Source organism: Orcinus orca, chromosome 1, assembly GCF_937001465.1.
Source record: "Orcinus orca chromosome 1, mOrcOrc1.1, whole genome shotgun sequence".
In the NCBI taxonomy this organism is placed as follows: domain Eukaryota; kingdom Metazoa; phylum Chordata; class Mammalia; order Artiodactyla; family Delphinidae; genus Orcinus; species Orcinus orca.
This window is the reverse complement of record NC_064559.1, coordinates 123,788,063-123,812,311: the sequence shown is the minus strand read 5'-3', so window position 1 is coordinate 123,812,311 and position 24,249 is coordinate 123,788,063. Positions and strand designations below refer to the sequence as shown.

At 35.0% G+C, this 24,249-nt stretch overlaps 1 protein-coding gene across 6 annotated transcripts in view; it reads left to right on the top strand.

Moving 5' to 3' along the window:
• The window catches only part of SLC30A7 (solute carrier family 30 member 7), an 82,251-nt gene that overhangs the window by 7,732 nt on the left and 50,270 nt on the right, over positions 1 to 24,249 (top strand). For 5 of the 6 annotated variants that reach the window (XR_004484914.2, XM_033433897.2, XM_033433890.2 and 2 more), the window contains 4 exons: positions 6,262 to 6,375; positions 10,708 to 10,795; positions 11,432 to 11,558; positions 20,379 to 20,522. Coding sequence is in view for 5 of the 6 variants with exons in the window: in XM_033433871.2 (XP_033289762.1) it covers positions 6,262 to 6,375; positions 10,708 to 10,795; positions 11,432 to 11,558; positions 20,379 to 20,522 (473 nt within the window). In the remaining variant the exon portion in view is untranslated. Of the gene's footprint in view, positions 1 to 3,986; positions 5,785 to 6,261; positions 6,376 to 10,707; positions 10,796 to 11,431; positions 11,559 to 20,378; positions 20,523 to 24,249 lie in introns of those variants that run through there. The other variant, XM_049708545.1, reaches the window with a different exon arrangement.

Below are 24,249 nucleotides of genomic sequence, written 5' to 3'. Positions count from 1 at the left end.
GCTTTCAGAAGTTGACCTAGCCTAAAGTTTCCTGATTTCTTTCCTCAGGTCTGTCCAGTCTGCTGATAAGCCAAGTGGAAGAATTCTTCATCTCTGATGCCTTGTTTTTTGTTTCTAGCATTTCCATTTAAATTTTTGTACTTCCCATTTCTCTGCTGAAATTTCGCATTGATTCATGCATTTTCCCCCACCTTTTCCATAGATCCTTTAATGTACTAATTATAGTTCTGATAGTTCCAGTATCTGGGCCAGCATCTTGGTCTGATTCTGTTGACCGCTTTATCTCTTCACAACGAGTTATTTTGCTTGCTGTTTTTTGTGTTTCTTGAAATTTTTGATCAAAGCCTTGACATTGTGAGTAGAGATCAGTAGACATTGAGATAGTAGTATTTATGACTAGGAATAGGCATGCATCTTCCGACAGGCGATTAGGCCTTTTGTTTCCAGTATTCTTCATATGCATGTGTCACAGAAGTTCTCTCTTCATGCTCAATGCACCCTCCCCCTGCCAAGCTATAGACTGCTGTTGATTGTTACTCAGTGTGAGGTTTGTGGTGAGGGCAGAGGAGCATTCATTAACTTGACCAAGCCTCAGTCTTAGGCAGGCCCTGTGAGTCTGGGCCTCAAGGGTATGTTTTTTGGTTTGTTTTTCTTTTGTTTGTTTGTTTGTTTCTAACATTTTTTCCTTCCTTTGGTGACAGCTAAAGTCTGTCACATTTATGTAGATGGTCTTGGGTGAGAGTGAGTTTCCTGCTCCTTTGGTCAGAGCAAAACATCTGCTTTGTGTTGATACAGGATCCTCTGCCCAATAGGATTTCCTGCCCCCCCCCAGTAGCTTTTTTTTAAAGCATGTATAATACAAATCTTTAACATCACAAATAATATGTTGCTTCATGTATCTTGTAAGAACTTTATAATAATACACTTCCATTTCCTTCTATCCTGTATGCTATTATTATTATTATTATTATTATTATTTTTTTTTTTTGGCTGTGTTGGGTCTTCGTTGCTGTGCGTGGGCTTCTTATTGCAGTGGCTTCTCCTGTTGTGGAACACGGGCTCTAGGTGTGTGGGCTTCAGTAGTTGTGGCACACGGGCTTAGTTGCTCTGCGGCATGTGGGATCCTCCCGGACCAGGGATCAAACCCATGTCCCCTGCATTGGCAGGTGGACTCCCAACCACTGTGCCACCAGCGAAGTCCCTGCGTGCTATTATTGTCATACACTTCACGTTTATGTAAACCCTACAATACAGTGTTCCTATTTTGGCTTTATACCGGAGGTTAGCAAACCTTTTCTCTTGACAGCAGATAATAAATATTTTAGGCTTTAAGGGTCATAAGATCTCTGTTACAGTTTCTCCATTCTACTGTTACAGCACAGAAGCAGCCATAGACAGTGTGTAAGCAGATGAGCATAACTGTGTTTCAGTAAAACTTTATTTACAAAAATGAATGGTGGTCCAGATTTGGCTTGTGGGCCATAGATTGCTCACCCTGCCTTAGACTGTCAGATGTGGTTTTTTAAAACAGCTTTATTGAGATATAATTCATATACCTTAAAATTCTTCCATTTACAGTCTACTATTGAATGGCTTTTAGTATAGTATTCACAGAGTTGTAAAACCATCACAACAGTCCATATTGAAACACTTTTATTACTGCAAAAGGAAACCTTGCACCCCTAGCCATCACCCTCCAATTCTCTCATCTCCTGATCTGCCCCAATTCTAGGTAATCACTAATCTATTTTCTATCTCTATATATTTGCCTATTCTGAACATTTCATATAAATGGAATCATTTGCATATGATCTTTTGTGACAGTTTATTTCCGTTAGCATAATGGTTTCAAGGGTTATCCATGTTCTACATGTATCAGTATTTCATTTATTTTTATTACCAAATACTATTCCAGCAGTGTGTGAGGGTTCCAGTTTCTCCACCAACACTTGGGATTATAGGGCTTTTTTATTGTAGTCATCATAGTGCATGTGAAGTTGTTTCTCATTGTTTTGATTTGCATTTCCCTGCATTGTAGTTAATGATGCTGAGTAACTTTTCTAGTGCTGATTGGGCATTTGTATGTCTTCTTTGGAGAAATGTCTATTCAGATCCTTTGTTCATTTAAAAAATTGGATAATTTCTCTTTTTGAAGATTTTTAAGAATTCTTCATATATTCTGGATACAAGCCCCTTGTCAGATATATGATTGGCAGATATTTCCTCCCACTTGTGTACTGTCATTTCACTTTGTTTATATGTCCTTTGAAGCATGGAAGTTTTAAAATTTCAGTGATGTCCAGTCTGTTACTTTTTTTCTTTTGTTGCTTGTGCTTTTGATATCATATATAAGAAACCATTGCCCAATCCAAGGTTGTGAATACGTTAGCTTTTATGTTTAGGTCTTTGATCCATTTTAGGTTAACCCTTGTGTATAATATGAAGTAAGGGTCAAAAATCATTTCCTGCATGTGGATATCCAGTTGTGTCAGTGTTGCAAACACTATTCTTTCCACCACTGAACTATTTTGGCATCCTTGTCAACAAACAGTTGACCATAAATGTGTGAGGGTTTATTTCTGAACTCTAAATTCCATTCTACTGATCTATACGTTTATTCTTATTCCAGTACCACATTGTTTTGATTTCTGTAGCTTTATAATAAGTTTTGAAATTAGGAAGTGTGAGTCCTCCAACTTTGCTTTTCTTTTTCAATATTGTTTTGGCTATTCTGTATCTCTTGCTTTTCCATATGAGTTTTAAGATCAGCTTGTCAATTTCTCCAAAGGGGTCAGCTGGGATTTTGATGGAGAGTGAGTTGAATCTGTAGATCAATTGAGGAAGTATTGCCATCTTAACAGTATTGTCTTCTGATCCATAAACATGGACGTCTTTCCATTTATTTAGGTCTTCTTTAATTTTTTTCCAACAATATTTTATAGTTTCCAGAGTATAGCTTTTATACTTTTTTGTTAAATTTATTCCTAATTATTTTATTCTTTTTGATGCTATTGTAAATGGAAATTTTTTAAATTTCATTTTTGTGCATCACATTATATAGGAATATAATTCATTTTTGTATGTTGATCTTGTATCCTGCAACCTTGCCAGACTCATTTATTAGTTCTAATAGTTTTTTAGTAGAGTCTTTAAGATTTTGTATATACAAGATCATGCCATTTGCAAATAGAGATAGTTTTACTCCTTCCCTTCCAGTCTGGGTGCCTTTTATTTCAGTTCCTGCCTAATTGCCCTTGTTACACCCTCTAGTACAATGTTAAATAGAAGTGGTAAGGGGACATTTTTATCTTGTACCTGATCTTAGGGGAAAGCATTCAGTCTTTGGCCACTAGTGATGCTGATGTTAGCTGTGGGGTTTTCGTAGATGCCATTTATCAGTCCAGGAAGTTCCCTCTATAGCAAGTTTGTTGAGTGTTTTTATCATAAAAGTGTTGGATTTTGTGAAATGCTTTTCTGCATCTATTAAGATGATTATGTGGGTTTTGTCCTTCATTCCATTGATATGATGTAGTATATTGATTGATTTTCATGTAGTTAACCAACCTTGCATTGTTGGGATAAATCTCACTTGGTTGTAGTGTATACTCTTTTATATATTGCTGAATTTAATTTGCTAGTATTTTGTTGAAGATTCTTGTGTGTGTATTTGCAAAAAATACTTGTCTGTAGTTTCTTTTCTTGTGGTGTCTTTTGTCTGATTTTGGTATCAGGGTAATGCTTATACAATGAGTTGGGAAGTATTCCTTCATCTTTTGTTTTTTGGAAGAGTTTGTAAGGGATTGAATTTTTTTTTTTTTTTTGGTGGTACGCAGGCCTCTCACTGCTGTGGCCTCTCCTGTTGCGGAGCACAGGCTCCGGACGCGCAGGCTCAGCGGCCATGGCTCACAGGCCCAGCTGCTCTGCAACACGTGGGATCCTCCTGGACCGGGGCACGAACCCGCGTCCCCTGCATCAGCAGGCGGACTCTCAACCACTGAGCCACCAGGGAAGCCCAGGGATTGATATTTATTGTTCTTTAAATGTTCGGTAGGATTTACCAGTGAAGCCATCTGGGCCTGGGCTTTTCTTTGTTGAAAGTTTTAAAATTATTAATTTAATCTGTTTCCTTGTTATAAATCTATTTAGATTTTTTTTTGACCCAGTTTTGCTAGATTGTTTCTAGGAATTTGTTTATTACATCTAAGTTATCTAATTTATTGGTTTATATTTAGTTGTTCATAGTATTTTCTTATAGTCCTTCTTATTTCTATAAAGTCAGTAGTAGTATCTCACTTTCATTGCTGATTTTAGTGCTTTGAGCCCTTTCTCTTTTTTCTTGGTCAGTTTATTTAAAGGTTGTGAATTTTACTGATATTTCCAAAGAACCAATTTTTGGGTTATTGTTTTTTCCTCTTTTTTTCTATTCTCAATTATCTTCTAAAGATACTAAAATAAAGTTATTTTTAATATTTTTACACCTATTTATCATTTTCAGTGATCATCATACAAGGCTAAGTTTCCATCTGGTATCATATTGGACTTAAAGAACTTTCTATTCTTGTAGTTCAGATCTGCTGGCAGTGAATTCTCTCAGTTTTGGTTGTATTAAAAATCTATTTTATCTTCATTTTTGAAAGATATTTTGCTAGATATAGAATTTTAGGTTGACGCTTTTTTTTTCTTTCAATACTTTAAAGACATTGCTTCATTGCCTTCTGCCTTGAGTAGTTTCTGATGCAAAATATGCTATTAATCTTATCTTTGTTTTTCTGTATCCAATTTTTCTTTCTTTTTTTTTTTTGGTTGTTTTCAAGATTTTCTCTTTCTGTTCGGTGTTCAGCAATTTGTGAGGTATGTAGGGTTTTTCCCTTGCTAGTACTTCATTAAGCTTCTTGGATATGTGATTTGTTTTTTGTTTTTCATTAATTTTGGGAAACTCTTCAAGCATTTTCTCTTTAAATGCTCTTTCTACCCTATTCTTTCTTCTCTATTACTGAGAATCCAAATACATGTATTTTAGTCTGTTTGATGCTTTGATAGGTTTTGAATGTTCTTTTTTATTTTATTTTTTTTCATTCCTTTTCTTCTTTGTGTTTTACTTTGGATAATTTGTTTTGACCTGATGCTTTCTCTCTGTGTCCTGTCTGCTCAGAAGCTCATGTATGTTATTTTTAATCTTTAATACTATGATATTTTAAAAGTTTTTATCACTTCCATTTGATTATTTTATAGTTTCTGTCTCTGTGGAAAGTCCCTGTTCGTTCATAAATTTTCTCCAGCTTTGTACCACATCCTTTAACATATTAATCATATTTGTTTTAAAGTCCCTATTACAATCTAATCTCTGGGACTTTTCTGCTTCTGATTCTGTTGACTGTTTCAGCTCTTAACAATGGGTCTTATTATTTTGTTTCCTTGATCTTATAAATATTTATTGAGTGCTGCATATTATGTTTAAAAGAGTAATAGAGACTGAGGTTAGTAGTATTTATGCACAGAAACGTGCACGCCCTTTTTGTTTTGTTTTGTTTTGTCAGCATGGGGGTTTTGAACTTATCTGATCAGTAGTTGAGCTGGGCTTTTGTGTTGTGGTATATTGCTAGTTAATGTCAACAAGCCACAGATGTCACATTTTTCCAGAGGCTTCTACCACTTTGTGCTTAGTGTAGGATTTTGAGTACTGGAGGGTTTTCTCAGTGTTCTTGTTTCACTCTCAGTTTTCAGCAAGCCCTGCATACCTGTGCCACAAGGGAGTCTCTCCGTGCTCTTGCTTGACTTTCAGAGGTAGATTGCTGTTGTCTTTTACTTTAGGCAAGGCTTTGGGTGGGGAAGTGGGGGGATGAATATTTCATTCTCCTGTTGCAGCCTCAACATTAGGTAGGCCTTTTCCCCCAGAGTGTCAGAGTGGGTGTTATTAATGTTCCTGCCCATTTCCCCACCCCTCCCCGCAGCCGTGTATCAAGAAAAGGAGCAAGGGTCCTGCACCTCTTCCAACAGCTGACCTTAGCTAGTCATCAGAGGGCGGACAGATGCCTATCCTTCTTTCAGTAGCAGCTGGGCTTTTCCTTTGGCAAGGGGTATGAGGGTTTCTTCTTAGATGCTTAAAAATTATCTTTAATGTTATTCAATATATCATATTTTAATGTTGTCTTTTTAGAAGATTAGTTCCTGATGAGCAGAGGCTGGATCTTAGATTTTTAGAAAAGGATGACTACTATTTGGTTATTATTATAATATGCCAATGTGTTTGTTCTTTTCCAGCTTAGGTTTGATTTCCGACTCTTTTCACATGTTTTTCGATAGCACTGCCATTTTGGCTGGATTGGCAGCGTCCGTTATTTCAAAATGGAGAGATAATGATGCTTTCTCTTATGGGTAAGACTTTTTAAAAACATTTTTATTGAAGTATAAGAAATACAGAAAATAATATATAAAACTCAAGCTCAATGAATTTTCACAATTGAATACATTTGTCTAACTTGAACCCTTGAAAACCCCTCATGCCTCCTTCTAGTTCTTTAACACTCACCTTCCCGCTTTCCTAACTCCATAGGTGACTTTTGCCTGTTTTTGGACAATATATAATTGGAATCTGCAATGTGTACTTTTTTTTTTTTGCATCTGAGTTCTCTTGCATCTTGATTTTACCAGAAATTTTCAGGTGAGATTGTTACTAGATAGGGAAATTTCTCAACTCTTAATCTATTTTTTTGGTTTTGTTTTTTTTTGAAGAAGGAGGAAAAAGAGAAAGTTTCAGTATATGAAAATGGTCATGTTTCTTTAGTTTTCTTTTTTGGTTGATATTTTGTTTACTTATTGTCTTCAGCTCTGCTTTTATGTAAAGTACTTCCCCTACTTTTGCTGAATATGTACAATTAACTAAATATTTGGAAAGTGTTTTTATGCCGAAGGGGCTGGTCTCACTTCTGAGCCTAGTAACGTTAGAGGCAGAGTTTGCTTTCTGCCATCTCTGATTGGGGGCAGCAATGGAGTTTCCATTATTTGATTTACTCTGCCTGAGTGTTTTCTCTTTTTTTGAGCTCATAGACTGTTTTACAATGTAATTATATTTATGTGTAAATAAGTAGCGCTCAGAACTAATATCCTCTTTCTCTTTCTCTCTCCCACCCACTTTCTCGTTCCTGCTCCCCCCTCTCACCTGCTTACTTATTGACTATTGCCCTGTCTCTTCCCCTCCCCTCACTTTCCCTTGTGAGTACTGTCTTGTACTCCCTCCTTTCTTTGCTGTCTTTCCTGTTTTCACTCCATCTCTCATTTGTCTCCCCATACTCATACTCATTCTCTCCCTTTTACTTCTCAACTCCCTTCTTTCCTTTCCTGTTCTTTCTTTCTAGTTACTTGGGTCTGTGCTCATGGTCTTTTTCTCTCCCTCTCCCTTCTACTCTCCATTTTCCCTTTCTCCCTCCCTCTCTTCTTTTCTCTTATTCTTTGCTTTCTCCTACTCTTCCTCTATGCTGTAGCACTGTATGGCTAAGACTCTTTCTCATCCCATCTTCCCCACCCCTTAACCTCTTCAGCTGTAGTTGTTTTTTTTTTTTCTCTCCCTTTCCCAGGCTCTTTCTTTCTTTCCCTGATTCTCCTTGCCTGTGCACTTTCTTTGCTGTGCAGTTCCTCTCATTCTCTTCTGTTCACATCCACCCTCTTACATGCACTGTTTCTTGTGCCCCTGGTTCTCTCTTCTACTGGTGCTCCCCCACTACTTCCTCTTTCTTTCTAGCTTTGCTTTCTAGCTAGCTTTGTTCTTGAGTAATTACACACTCTCTGCTTCTTGCACGTGCTCTTGTTCTCTTCAGATGTTTATCGAGGGCCCAATATGATTTGAATACTGTGCTACTTGTAATGATATAAAAATGAATAAGATACGACGTCTGCCTTGGAGGAACTTGTGGTCTGATGGGGAAACAGTTCTGTAAAAATCCTATGATAACTATACATTGTGTGACAAGTGCTAAAAGAGAGATATGTGAAATTCTGTGACAGGACTTGCTGATTTGGGGTATAACCCAAGTGGTATGATTACTTGTAACATTATAAAAAGTGAGACAAAAAATAGTATTATGTTATATTTATAGAGCAAGAGATCCTGTTTATTTATAAATCCAAACAGCTCAAAAGCTCAGAAAAGAACCTATTCCATGGCATTGTATAATCAAAAGACTCTTAAGTATATTTTGAATTACTAAAGGTTGTATGTGAAGTTATAATTTTGTGTTGGAAAATTAGTAATTCATACATATTTTACATAAAAATATCTAATTAGAGTATCTTATTAAGCAATCTTCTTGGATAGACAGTAACTAACTATAAGAATTCTCCTCAATTCCTTAATTCTTAGGGTATCTATTGTTTTCTATTTAGAATGCATAATCTCCTGGTATAAGATAGTTTTTATAAATAGCTTTGAATACCTTCAGTACCATAGCAGGTTTTACTGATTCAACTTTAACTAAAATATACGAGAGTAATATTCTTGACATTTTTAAATTTGTTTATCCTGTCTTCTCCTTATTTGCTTTTTTTTCTTTTGAGAAGGGAAAAATTAGGGGAAAAAAGCTGATGTAACATTTGAAACTATTAGTAATTGCTATAGTAGTAAGTAGCAGCAGTAAATGTAGGTGCCAGTATAACAGAATTACACTGAGTAGGCTAAGCCAGTGATGAATCCCCAAACCCCTAATTCAGTATGATCAGAATAGCAGGCTGACTGCAATAGTAGAAACCATAGGCAGAATCTGAAAGGCAGCAAAAACTTTTCAGTATTTTTTTTATGTAAAGTCATCTCTGTGTATTGTCACACTCCTAATTTTGAAATAGCAAAGCTAGAATAAAAGTAATACATATCTGGGGCTTCCCTGGTGGCGCAGTGGTTGGGAGTCCGCCTGCTGATGCAGGGGACGCGGGTTCGTGCCCCGGTCCGGGAGGATCCCACATGCCGCGGAGTGGCTGGGCCCGTGAGCCATGGCCGCTGATCCTGCGCGTCCGGAGCCTGTGCTCCGCAACGGGAGTGGCCACAACAGTGAGAGGCCCGAGTACCGCCAAAAAAAAAAAAAAAGTAATACATATCTGATAGGTAGATAGATGCATATGTGCATGCTTATATACATATGTACAAATATTTGTATCTTTTTCTCCCTGGCTAAAGAATCCACATACCATCATACTAAATAGGCAATAGCACATTCATGGATCGTATGTTTTAATTCCAAGACTCAGTCTGTTCAGGTAAACACAGTGTGTTTGGAAAAGCAAGTGTGTCTAGATTTCACAAGTTTTTCATTTTAATCCTGCAGTCAACTTTAGCAAATATATTAAACCTAATTAAAATCACTTTAGCCCAACAATTTATCAGAATTTATGGAGCACCTACTAAGCTAAGCATTAGGGACAAAAAGATGCCTGAAAAACACTCCTGCCTTTGATCTTGAAATCTAATGGAACTCAAGGACAAAAGGCTTTCCATCAAGCATTAGCTATGGGATTAGAAGGGTGGGTTAAAAGAAAGTGTTTTTTATTTCTTGGACAGTAACACTGTTGATATATTAGATAAATTCCTAAGTATGGATTGTAGAAAGCAGGCAGTGAATTCTTTGAATTTAATGAAAAAAAAGTGTTTGCTTTGACAAATAAGATACTAATTTAATTCACATATATGTATTAGAAGGTAGACATATGCAGTATTTCTGAGTGTAGAAATATACACTATGTTGGAATGTACTTAACAGACAAGCTTCAACATAACCATATGGAGTATATTTTAAAGAGTTTTTTCTCTTTAAAAATATTTTTTGCAGTGAAAATTGTATTATCTAGAAATTAACATAGAAAGCTAGGAAGTCTAGCTTTTTGATGCTCCTGTTACATTGTTCAAGAACCAGAGTCATTAATTGCTGTCAGCACCCTTTAAATAATGTCTGAACATGTAAAACTGCCAAGTTAAAGTTGTTTTAATGACTTTAACTAAGCCAAATATACCTCATGGAAAAATAAAATCTTTCCCCAATGCTTCACACAGGTAGGAAGCAGAAAGCTTCAGAAGCCCATGGAGAAAAAGAGAGGTATTTTAAAAATAGTTTAATTAGAATTATGTGAAGCTAGAATTGATTCTAAAAATAGGTAATTGAAAAGTTTTTGTTAAATTTATTAATCTTAGAAGAAGAGTGATAGAAATATAAATCTCATGTTGTCTCTGGGATAATTCAGAAATAATTATGTTTTCCTTCAGTCAAAGCTCCCCTTGCCAAAGATTTGAAAGCTGAAAGGTACAAAGCAGAAAGCATAAGGAGTTCTTAGAAAAGAAGGAATTAACAAGTTATAAAAACCCCTTTTTCAAGGTCTCTTCTACTTTTTATCTTTGTATCCTTCCTTCTTTGCCCACTTATCTGGTCCTGTCCTTCCTTCTCCACTGGCAGCTTGAGATTTATATTTCTGTGAAAGGTCTGTCTAAACCTACTTACTCTAAAAATGTCTTTTGTACAAATCTATATATTTTATGGCATTCTGCTGTTAAATATAACTCATAATTTTATTTTCTCAATTTTATGCTATATGTACAATAAAACATACTATAAACACTGGGACTTTGTTGGCTGCTTATAACCATATAGTATGGTTTAGGACCTCTGAATATATGAATTTGTGATTTGATTTTTAAGAACTAACTTAATTCAGTTGTTTGCTCTTCTTTAGGTATGTTAGAGCGGAAGTTCTGGCTGGTTTTGTCAACGGCCTGTTTTTGATCTTCACTGCTTTTTTTATTTTCTCAGAAGGAGTTGAGGTATAGTAGATAATAATTAGAGTCAGTAAATTATGTTTCTATAATGAAAATATTTACTAACTAAAGATACTTGTAATAGAGCTATTTTTCACACTATCATTATTTATTGAGGCCAGTCTTGGATTAGATAAAATATTATGTGTGTACAGGAGGAACTTATAAAGTAATTGAAAAAATTATATGTGAAACTACTTCAAATTGAAAACAAATAATAGTGCTTTACAAGCTGAATGAAGTGTTGACACTTTATGAAAAGTAAACACACAGTCCCTGTAGTGAGGTCTGTTGGAAGAGTTCTTAAGATAGAATGTGAGGATTTTGCCAATGAATCTTGAATGTTTTGTATATTAAAACAAGTAAAGAGAAAATTTAAAGATTAATCAACTGAAAATTAATGACAGTATTTTAAGATTCTGAAGAAGGATGGTTTTAGTCCAAATGTTCATGCTTTTAAATGTATTTATTTAAGAATAGTAACTGTTACCTTTTCTACAGTGTGTGAGCAATGGTTTTATTTTTATTAACTGTTTTGGCAGATAATTTTGGAGTGATTTTAATTCTGAAAATAACTAAATTTACCAGTTGATCAGTCAGAAATTATATCAATGCAATTTGTTTGTATTCTGTATTTTCTAGAGAGCGTTAGCCCCTCCAGATGTACACCATGAGAGACTGCTTCTTGTTTCAATTCTTGGGTTTTTGGTAAACCTAGTAGGAATATTTGTTTTCAAGCATGGAGGTCATGGACATTCTCATGGCTCTGGTATGATGGTTAGAACCCTTTGTTTCTTCATTTCTGGTTTCTGTCATAGTCACTTTTGAAAATTGATAATTTTTAAAGTTTAACTTACTATACTGACTTTTAATAAAGAAAGTAATATGTTAATAGACTCATATTAATGTCTTCGTGAACAATCCTTCCCGCTTCTCCATGTCCCTCCCTCTTAGTGGCTTCTCAGAGTTGTACATGTTATCAGCTTGGTGTGGATACTTCCAGACCTCTGTAGCTCATCTGTTTAGTATGATATCATTTATATAAAACAAACAAATATCAAAACCACAGTACAAATCTAGTTACTAAAAAGTTACAGTGTATGGGGGTATGAAATTTATCATACAATCTGTCTTTGAGATCCTTCCACCTGGTATCCATCAGTGTACCTTCTCTTGTTAACAGAAACACAAAACTCCATGGTGTGGGTTACCATGGTTTATTTAACCAGTCTTCTATGGATTTAAGTCGTTTCTTGTTTTTCGCAGTTCCATATGAAGCATATCCTTGTGAACACATGCAAGTGTTTTTCCAAAGCTGTGCTATCCTATACAGTAGTCATTAGTCACATGTGACTATTTAAGTTTACATTATGGTTAATTAAATTTAATAAAATTAAGAATTCAGTTCCTCAGTTATATTAATTACATTTCAAGTGCTCAGTAGTCACATAGGGCTACCATTTGGACAGCAAATGTAGAAGATTTCCATCATCACAGAAAGTTCTTTGAATTGCAGTCTGCTGGAATATGAGTAGAATTGCTGGAACACAGGATATCTAGTTTTTAGTTTCAATAGATGTTAGCAATTTGCCCTCCAGATGACTCATTCACTTTTACCCCAGCAAAAAATTCAAGTACTAGTATTCTGTCACCCATATCAAAACTTAATATTATGGGTTTAAAACCATTTTGGTGATATTTTGATAAAAATGGTATCATTTTATTTGGTATTTCTTTGCCTAGTAGTGTGGTTGAAAATCTTTCTGTATGTTTTTAGGCCATTCAGATTTTTTCCTTTTCTGGAATTGTCCCCTTTTTTTTTTGCCTGTTTTTCTTATTGTTAATCCCCTTACAAGCATTTTTAATATATTTTGTATATTAATTCTTTGTTTTATGTGTTGCAGATATCTTTTCCCAGTCTATGGCTTGTCTATTTAAGCTTTTATATAGGGGTTTTTAATTTGGATATAGTCTAGTTTTTCTGTCATATATTTTGTGGTATGTTTTCTGCTTTGTTTAAGGAATTTTCTGTCCCTGGGTCATAAACGTATTCTCTTATTATTTAATACTATGAAAACTTTGGTTTTATGGTTTTTTCCTATCTACTTTGGTCCTTCATCTGTATGTAATTTATTTTTGTGATGGGGTGAGTTAGGACTTTTTTTTCTCGGTGTGAATGAATAAGCAGTTTTCTAAGCACCATTTATTAATCTGCTCTTTACATCATTGATATAAAAGGACACTTTTACCCTATATTAAATTGCTTTATGTATCAGATCTGGCCTGTTTATTTTTGGCCACCCCACTATCACACTGGAATAATTGCTGTAAACTTTATGTTTTAATATCTGGTAGGGTTAATCCCACCTCTCTCTCTCTCTCTTTTTTTTCCCTCCAAAGTTGTTTGGGCCTGTCTTGCTCATTTGGTATTTTTCATCAGCTAGTCAAGTTTTATGAAAAATCTTTTTGGGATTTGATTGGGAATGCATTGTCTTTATGTTTATTGCAGAGAATTAACATCTTATATTTTGAGTCCTTTATTAAATTGTCCTAGGCACTTTAATAAAGATCTTTATATTTTTCATTTGGTTCATTTTTAGGTATTTGAAAAGTTTTTCTCACTATTAAGAATGAAAACAATTATTCCTGCTTGTCTTAATTACATAGCCAGGACCTCTAGAACAATGTTCATTAGAAATACTTATAGCTTATATCATTGTGTCAACCTGGATAATCACCTGGGTAGCTTTTAAAGAAACGTTGATGCCCAGGTTTAATCCCAGAATATTTACATCAGAATCTCTGGAGGAAGAGACCCAAACATCAGCATGTTTTGAAGCTCTCCAGTCAACTTTAGTGTGCAGTAAATGTTCAGAACCATTGCTTTAATAAAAGAACGCTACTAAAGTTTTACCATTGGGTCTGATGTTTGTGGTCTGTTTCTGATAAAACTGGTTTATCAAGTTAAGGATATTTCTTTTTTTTTCTTTTCTTTTTTTTTTTTTTTTTTTTTTTTTGCGGTACGCGGGCCTCTCACTGTTGTGGCCTCTCCCGTTGTGGAGCACAGGCTCCGGATGCGCAGGCTCAGCGGCCATGGCTAACGGGCCCAGCCGCTCCGTGGCATGTGGGATCTTCCCGGACCTGAGCACGAACCCATGTCCTCTGCATCGGCAGGCGGACTCTCAACCACTGCGCCACCAGGGAAGCCCTATTTCTTTTTTTTCTGCATCTATTGAAATAATCATTTTTTTTCCTGCTTTAGTTAATTTAAAATTAGTAATTACATTGATTTTCTCATGAGGAACCGTCCTTAAATTTGGGGGTTAAAATTTAGGTCTGCGATCCATTTTGTGTCAATTTTGTGTATGTTGTGACGTCTGGGTCCAATGTCATTTTCTTGTATATAAATGTCTGCTTTTCTCAATAGAATTTGCTAAAAGATTGTTTTTCTTTGTTGAATTGTCTTGGCACCCTTGTCAACAATCAATTGAGAGTTTACTTCTGGACTCTCAATTCTGTTTCATGGATCTATATGTCTGTCCTTAGGGCTAGAACCACACAGTCTTGATTAAGGTAGCTTTTGGGTACATTTTGAAATTGGAACATGTGAATTGTCCAACTTTATTCTTTTTTAAGGTTGTTTTGGCTACTCTGGGTCTCTTCTTGCATTTCCATATAAATTTTAGGATCAGTTTGTCAATTTCTGCCCAAAAAAAAGGCAGCTGGGGTTTTGATAGGAATTGTACTGAATCTGTAGGTCAATTTGGGAATTATTGTCATCTTAAAAATGTTAAGCCTCCTGATCCATGAACATGGGATGCCTTTCCATTTATTTGTAGCTTCTTTGGTTTCTTGCAACAGTGTTTTGTAGTTGTTAGGGTACAAGTCTCACACTTCTTTTGTTAACTTTACTTGTAGGGCTTCTTTTTTTTTGCCTGCCATTATCAGTGGGATTGTTTTCTTTGGATTGCAAAATGGGATAAGGGATACAGCTCATTTTTGTATATTGATACTGTGTCCTGCCACATTGCTGAAATAGCTCATTATTCTAACAGGTTTTTGGTGGATTCTTTAGAATTTTCCAAATACAAGCATACCTTATTTTATTGAGCTTTGCAGATTTTGCATTTTTTTACAAATTGAAGGTTTGTGGCAACCTTGCATCAAACCTATTAGCACTATTTTTCCAACACCATTTGCTTACTTCATGTCTCTGTGTCTCATTTTGGTAATTCTTGCAATATATCAACCTTTTTCATTATTATTATGTTTGTTATGATGATCTGTGATCAGTGATCTTTGATGTTACTATTGTGACTTGCTGAAGGCCCAGATGAATGCCAGTCTGAATGCCTTTTTTTATAACTTGTCTAAATGCCCTGGCCAGATCCTACAGTGTTAAATAGAAGTAGTGAGAATAGACATTCTTTTCTTTTTCCTGATTTTAGGGTGAAAGCATCCAATCTTTCTTTATTAAAGGTGATTTTAGCTGTGTTAGCTATGGGTTTTTCAGAAATGCCCTTTTAGATTGAGGAAGTTTTCTTTTTATTCCTAGTTTACTGGGCGTTTTCATCATGAAAGGGTATTGGATTTTATTAGTGATTTTTTTCTTTATTTTTGAAGATGATCAGTTGGGTTTTACCCTTTATTCTATTAATATGGTATATTGCATTGCTTGATTTTCAGATATTAAAGCACCTTTGCATTCTTAGGATAAATCCCATTTGGCCATGGTTTATAATCCTTTTGACATATTGCTAGATTTCATTTGCTAGCATTTTGTTGAGGACTTTTGTGTTTATATTCTTAAGGGATATTTGTCTGTAGTTTTCTTTTGATATCTTTGGCTGGTGTTGGTATCAGGGTAATACTGGCCTTATATAATGAGTTGGGAAATGTTCCTTTCTCTTCTGTTATTTGGAGGACATAGGTAGGGGAGAGTTTGTGAAGTAGCGGTACTTTTTAAACGTTTGGCAGAATTCACTTGTGAATCCTGGGCTTTTCTTTGTTGGCAGTTCTAAAATTATTCAGTTCTTTTGCTTGTTATAGGTCTATTATGATTTCTGTTTCCTATTGAGTCAGTTTCAGCAGTTTGTGTGTTTCTAGGAATTTGTCCATTTCATCTAAATAACTTATTATTGTTTATAGATATGTATTTAAAAGTGTGCCCTTTTTTTCTCATAAGATCAGCAGTGATTTTAGCAATTTATGCCTTCTCTCTTTTTTTTTCTTGGTCAGTCTAGTTATTTTTCCCTTTGGTTTTGTTGGTTTTTCTCCATTGATTTTCTTGTCTTCATTTCATTTTATTTCTGCTGTAATATTTATTATGCACTTTCTTCTCCTTGCTTTTGGGTTTAATGTTTTTCTTCTTTTTCTAATATTTTTAAGGTGGAAGATTAGATTATTGATTTGATTTTTTTTTTTTTTTAGCACAGGCATAATAACTAAACATTTTTTTCTAAGCATTGCTATAATGTAAGTTTGGGTATGTCATGTTTTCATTTTTGTTCATCTCAAAGTATTTTTAAATTTCCCTTCTGATTTCTTCTTTGATCCATTAGTTATTCAGGGGTGTGTTTTTTGATTTTTTTCATATTTGTGAATTTCCCTAATTTTCTTCTGTTGTTGATTTCTGATTTAATTTCATTGTGATCAGATGGCATACTTTTTATCATTTCAAATTTTAAAAGTTTTGTTGAGTCTTGTTTTATGACCTAGCACTTGGTCTCTCCTGGAGACTCTTCCTTGTGCATGTGAGAAGAGTATGTATTCTGCTGTTAGGTGGGGTGTTCTGTAGCTGTCTGTTAAGTCTGATTTGTTCATAGTTGCTCAATCTTCCGTTTCCTTGTGAGCTTCTGCCTAGTTATCTACCCATTATTGAAAGTTGGATATTGAAGTCTTCAACTATTATTGTTGTTTATTTTCCCAGTTAATTTTTTTAGTTTTTGCTTTATGTATTTTGGAGGTATGTTGTTCAGTTCATATATTTCTATAACCGTGGGATATCTTCCTGAGGGGTTGAACTTGTTATATAAGATGTTCTTTTTCTCTCACAATAAATTCTAGCTTATTGTATTATGATAGCCATTATGGCACACGCACGCCATAATGCATGGTATTGGTATACTTTTCTTTCTGTCCTTTTTTTTTTTTTTTTTTTTTGCGGTACGAGGGCCTCTCACTGTTGCAGCCTCTCCCGTTGCGGAACACAGGCTCTGGACGCGCAGGCTCAGCGGCCATGGCTCACGAGCCCAGCCGCTCCGCGGCATGTGGGATCTTCTCGGACCGGGGCACAAACCCGCGTCCCCTGCATCGGCAGGCAGACCCTCAACCACTGCGCCACCAGGGAAGCCCCTTTCTGTCCTTTTACTTGCAACTTATTTGTGTCTTTGAATCTAGAATTTGCTGACAGAATACAGCTGGATCATTTTTTTTTTAATCCATTCTGACAACTTCTGCCTTTTGATTGGGGTTTTTAAAAAATTTACATTTCATGTAATTACTACTAAGGTAGGATTTACATCTGCCATTTTAATATTTGTTGTCTGTATCTTTTGTCCTTTTTGTTACTCTGTTCCTCGATTCTTGTCTTTTAAATTAAATAGATATTTTTTAGTGTACCTTTTTAATTCTCTTCTTTTACTGTATATTTTTTAGTTATTTTCTTAACTGTTGCCCTGGGGATTACAAGTATCATCTTAACTTAAAACAGATTAATAGTAACTTAATAATTCAGATTAATAGTAATTTAATAATACACAAAACTTTGATATACCTTGATTCCCACCGCTCTTCTTTGTACTATTATTGTCAGATGAATTACACGTTTTATGTTTTAAGCCCATCGATACAGTTTTATAATTATTGCTTTATGCAGTTGTCTTTTATTGGGTTGGCCAAAAAGTCTATTCGGGTTTTTCTGTAAGATGTTACGGACAAACCTGAACGAACTTTTTGGCCAACCCAATATAATGTATAGGAGAAGAAACAAGTTACAAATAAAAAAATATGTTTATCCTCTCTTTCGTAATTACCTTTACTGGTGTTCTTTAATTTTTTTGAGTGGATTTGAGTTACTGTTTAAGTGTCCTTTCATTTCATTTGTAGGGAATACTTCAGTTTATGTGGAAATGTCTAATTTTTCCTTTATATTTAAAGGAGACTTTAGTTGCATTTAGAATTCTTGGTTGAGTCCTTTTTTTATTTTAGTTTTGTCATCCTATTGTCTTTTGGCCTCCATGATTTTGTGGTGAAGTCAGCATTTCATCTTGTTCAAGTTCCCTTGTATGTGATAAGTCATTTTTATCTTGCTATTCAATTTTCAAGATTTCTTTTTGATGTTCATCCATTTGACTGCAATGTCTTTAGATATGGCTCTATTTGAGTTTATTCTACTTGGAGTTTCCTGAGCTTCTTGAATGCGTAGATAATATTTTTCATCAAATTCGGGGAGTTTCCAGCCATTATTTCTTCAGTTACTTTTTCTATCTCTTTTTCTTTCTCTTCTCTCTTTGAGACTCCCTTTATACTTAATTGGTACACTTGATGTTTTCACAGGTCTCTAAGGTTCATTTTTCTTGATTTTCTTTTCTTTCCCTGCTTTTCAGAGTGGATAATCTCTATTGATCCATCTTCAAGTTTGCTGTTGTTGCAGCCCAGATCTGTGGTTGAGCCCTTCTAAAGTGGATATTTTATTTTAGTTATTTCTTTTTAACTCCAGGGTTTCTGTTTGGTTTTCTTTTCTTTTCTTTTCTTTTTTTTTTAAATTTATTTTATTTATTTACTTTTGGCCGTATTGGGTCTTCGTTGCTGCACACGGGCTTTCTCTAGTTGTGGCAAGCGGGGGCTACTCTTCGTTGCGGTGCGCGGGCTTCTCATGGTGGTGGCTTCTCTTGTTGCGAAGTACGGGCTCTAGGCATACAGGCTTCAATAGTTGTGGCACGTGGGCTTAGTTGCTCCGTGGCATGTGGGATCTTCCTGGACCAGGGCTCGAACCTGTGTCCCCTGCATCAGCTGGTGGATTCTTAACCACTGCACCACCAGGGAAGTCCTCTGTTTGGTTTTCTAATAGATAGATAATTTCTGTTTCTTTGTTAATTTTCTCTACTTGATGAGTCATCATTATTATACTTTCATCCTTTAGACATGGTTTCCTTTAGTTCTTTGATCATATTTATAAGAGCTGATCTAAAGTTTTTGTTTATTAAGTTCAAAATCTGAGTACCCTTCAGGAATATTTTCTCTTGGCTGGTTTTTCTCCTGTATATATGGCATACTTGCTTCTTTTTTTCCATGTCTTATAATTTTTTTGTTGAAAACTGGACCTTTTATATTAAAATGACACTGATATCAGATTACTTCACCCTCTCAGAGTTTGTTGTTGCTGATATTATTGTAGTTTTTTTTTTCTGTTGTATGACATCCTTGGATTAATTCATTTCCTGCAGTGTATGGCTATTGAATTCTCAAAGCTGAACTCTGAGTCTGATAATTATCACATTGAGAATAGAGATTTTTTTCAGGGAACTGAAAGTTTGGACAAAATATTGACTGTGCTCTGGACATGGTGCTTTTAACAGTGCTTCAGAAGAAATCAGATCTCTCCACTGTCTGCACAGCTGCTGGCTTTTGGCTATTCTCAACTGAGCTGAGGCAGGAAGTGGAATGGCATAGCCCCAAGTTAAAACATCAAGACCCTGCTATCTTACTGAGGTTTGGTAGTTTCTTGGGTAGATGATTTTCAGTTCCTTTTGTGGTTTTGGTTAATTGTCAGAGTTCTGAAATTTTTTAGTTGTGTTCCACATATTTTTGTTGTTTTAGGAGAGCTAGTTTGCCCACATCCTCTGTCTACCATTCTGGAAGTTGATTTCCCCATTATTCATGATTTTTCATGTAATGCAATGCTGAATTTGATTTTCTGGTATTTAGGATTTTTGTAAATATAAGTGATATTTTTGAATTAGGTAACATCCAGTCTTTTTCTATGCTTTGGAATAGTTTGTAGAAGATGTTTCTATGATGGTTTAGTAGTTTTTAGGTCTGCTATGGAGAAATGATTCCCCACTGTTTTGTGCTTTTTTTCCCCTAAGGATTCTACCTGCTTTAATTTTACTGATCCTTTTACCAAATGCAGCTGCTTCCCTGCCTCTGTCTTAATGTGACCATATGCATGCATTGTTTTATCTTTGTTAGTATGTATAATAGTACTGGCAAAGTTTTGGCCAAGATTTTGTCTGTATTGTTCACTGCTTTATCCCTAGTGCCTAGAATGATGCTGTAACATAATGTGTTCCAAATGAATGAATGAACATTGTCTAATCTCTTTAAATATTTGTGTACTTCTCACTTATTTTCATCTCCAGTAAAGTCTACTGGAGATGAAAATCTACTTCCTTCCATGCTTTTATTTCCTTCCTGTACTTTATACTATACAATACTATACAGTATTGTTTTAATGAATCTGTAGCACTTTCTACAAGTAAATCGAATCTGGTTTTAGAGCCAATTCTTTTCACTAATGTCAGTATTATTGTAACCATTAAATAATATATTTTTACATAACTTTTGTTCTAACACTCTTTGTTTTTAGGCCATGGACACAGTCATTCCCTCTTTAACGGTGCTCTGGATCAGGCACATGGCCATGGAGATCATTGCCATAGTCATGAATTGAAACATGGTGCTGCACATAGCCATGATCACGCTCATGGACATGGACACTTTCATTCTCATGGTGAGTATAGCCTAAATGCTTTCAAGTGGACAGTTTTTTAAATAAACAGAAATTGCGTAGATTAATTTTTGTAGTTGAAATAATCTGTTAAAAATATTGCAATCAAGTTCCTTTCTAATGAGTCAGACTGAATGGTTTCCTGGACTAGTTTATTTTTAGTATATAATGAAATTAACTTGGCATAGGCAGTGATTGTAGCTTTTTTCAGTGAGTTTATTATAATAAAATGCCACTATTTTAAATGAGTGTCAGTGAATGAGGAACTATTGCATTTTAGCAAATGATTTTTTTGAAGTATACTGAGGCCTTTTGTGCCATATATAGGCTTATAAAAATATGACAGTTTTCAATTTTTCACATTTTTCTTGTAATTTTGATAGCTATCACCTGATATTTACCTCCATCTTTATATGCTAACTTATATAGTACTAGGTACTAAATTATAAGGTATTTATCAACTTAATTAACATTGAATTTTAAAATTATATTTAAATAGTTTATTCACAAAATTTTAGAATATAGATTAATAGATACAAGCTGCTTAGGTGATACCATTTTATTAATCTTTAAATAAATTATGTGCTTAAAAATTGTCTGTACTTGGCACACAGACCAAATCCTAAAGCTTTCAATTTGAAAATATGAAATGGGCCTTATAGATTAAATACTAAGCCCCTAATTTTTTCAGTCTCTAACATTTGCTATATTTTTGTAACTATTACACTGATATGCTTTAAAACCTGCGTTTCTAAGTTTTTTGCTCACATGCATCCCAAAATAATTTTGAAAAACCGTATATTGCCCACAGTTTTAAGATGATTTCTAAAAAAATTTGTTTAAATAATTGCAAAGAATGTAATTTCTGATACCTTATAGATTATATTTTAGAAAGAAACTTCCATATTACTCTTGAATATAGTCAGTCAGTGGACTCTAAATACCTTAGTGATTTGAGACCCACTGTCACCCATTCAAAAATGCATAAACAGTTATAAATTTTACAGCATCCTGTTTCTCCTCGAATTCTTATTTCTATTCCACTTCCTTTCCAGAATTTTATAAAATGGAGTATATTTAAGTCCTTAGTTGACCATCTCTTATATTTCTTGGCAATAAAATATGTATATAAATTAAAATATTTTATTTCTTAGGAACACAAGACAACATTTAAACATTTCTTTTGGATGGAGTTATTGTAGCGTTTACTAGTATAAAGTCAATGAAAATAATTCTGTTTTGATTTTTGATATGTATATAAACATAAAGCAACATTTTATTTGAAATACATATCTTTTTTTATTTTATATGGCTGTGTTGGGTCTTTATTGCTGCACACGGGCTTTCTCTAGTTGTGGCAAGCAGGGGCTACTCTTCGTTGCGGTGCGCGGACTTCTCATTGCGGTGGCTTCTCTTGTTGTGGAACACGGGCTCTCGGCACATGGGCTTCAGTAGTTGTGGCACGTGGGCTTAGTAGTTGGGCTTGCAGGCTCTAGAGTGCAGGCTTCGTAGTTGTGGCGCACGAGCTTAGTTGCTCCATGGCATATGGGATCTTCCCAGACCAGGCAGATCCCAAGATATTGATAAGATATATTCAATATCTTATCGAACCCATGTCCCCTGCATTGGCAGGCGGATTCTTAACCACTGCATCACCAGGGAAGTCCCTGAAATGCATATCTTAATGATATGACTGGAAGTCTTTTTTTCCTCAACTAGTTTATGGATAAGTAACACTTATTAGCATAAAACAGGTTTGGCATCAATTCTGTTCCTATTTTCCATCCTTATAATGTAAGTATCAATACTAAGAAACTTTAAGGAATTCTGTTATAGCAGTTTCACTTAATTCTTTGAACACCTTCAGAATTACATTCCAAAAATTACATGACCTATCACCAAATGTTATTTTTATGACTTAAATATAAGACATGACACTATAAAACTCCTAGAAGAGAACACAGGCAAAACATTCTCTGACATAAATCGTACCAATGTTTTCTTAGGTCAGACTCCCAAGGCAATAGAAATAAAGGCAAAAGTAAACAAATGGGACCTAATCAAATTTATAAGCTTTTGCACAGCAAAGGAAACCATAAACAAAATGAAAAAACAACCTACAGACTGGAAGAAAATATTTGCAAACAATGAGACCGACAAGGGTTTAATTTCCAAAATATACAAACAGCTCATACAACTCAATAACAAAAAAACAAACAACCCAATTTAAAAAAAGGGCAGGAAACCTAAATAGACATTTCTCCAAAGACATACAGGTAGCCAATAGGCACATGAAAAGATGCTCAACATCGCTAACTATTGGAGAAATGAAAATCAGAACTACAATGAGGTATCACCTCACACCACTCAGAATGACCATCATTAAAAAGTCTACAGATAACAAATGCTGGAGAGGGTTTGGAGAAAAGGGAACCCTCCTGCACTGTTGGCAGGAATGTAAATTGGTACAGCCACTGTGGAAAACAGTATGGAGGTTCCTTAAAAAACTAGAAATAGAGTTGACGTATGATCAGCAGTCCCACTCCTGGGCATATATCTGGAGAAAACTCTAATTCAAAAAGATACATGCACCCCAATGTTCATAGCAGCACTGTTTACAATAGCCAAGACATGGAAGCACCCTAAATGTCCATCAACAGATGAATAGATAAGAAAGATGTGGTATATATACACAACGGAATACTACTCAGCCATAAGAAGGAATGAAATAATGCCATTTGCAGCAATGTGGATGGACCTAGAGATTATCATACTAAGTGAAGTAAGTCAGAAAGAGAAAGACAAATACCATATGATATCACTTATATGTGGAATCTAAAATATGACACAAATGAACTTATTTACAAAACAGAAATAGACTCACAGACATAGAAAACAGACTTATGGTCCAAAGGGGAAAGGGGGTGGGAGAGGGATAAATTAGGAGTTTGGGATTAGCAGATACAAACTACTATATATAAAATAGATAAACAATAAAGTCTTACTGTATAGCACAGGAAACTGTATTCAATATCTTATAATAAACCATAATGGAAAAGGAAAAAAAAAGACTGTCTTTATCTCGACCAACTATGTATAGACAGAAATCTCATGCTCTGATTAGGAGCTGCATTTTTAGAAGAGTTAACACTTTTGACTATCAGGATTTTCAAGGTAGCTCCATCTTTCTCCCCACGCAGCAGTGCCATATTAAGACAGAAGTCATTGTGTAGCCTTATGCTTTTATACCTGGCATTGTTACAGTGTTCCATCAAAGATGTAGTAACAAGGGTGTGTCCACTCTTTGGTGCTGTGGGCCAAGAACCATGACTGTTAGTCATGATCAGAAAGCTCGTCAGTCCACTTGATGATCCCATAACAAACATTGCTGATCTTTTACATTGTTTACCTGTATTTTCTGCTTTAATGTTAATGCTGATTAGTAATCTTCCAAGTATAAAAATTGCAGTATTTTTTCATTTCGTCATTATAAAGGCAATATGAAAAAGTATTTTTATCTCTTCTATATGAAAAGCTTGCCACGTTCATCTAGAAGTTATTGGGAAACTGTTTGCCATAGTCCAGTTTTCCTGGATGCCGTCCTGGCTTCATTTCTTGGTCTTCTTATAATATCAAGTAGTAGTTTTATTTTTTCTGGATTTTCCAATTGTAAAATTGGTACAGCAGGCTCTGTAAGGTATGTTATGAATATTAGAAGACTCAATGTTTT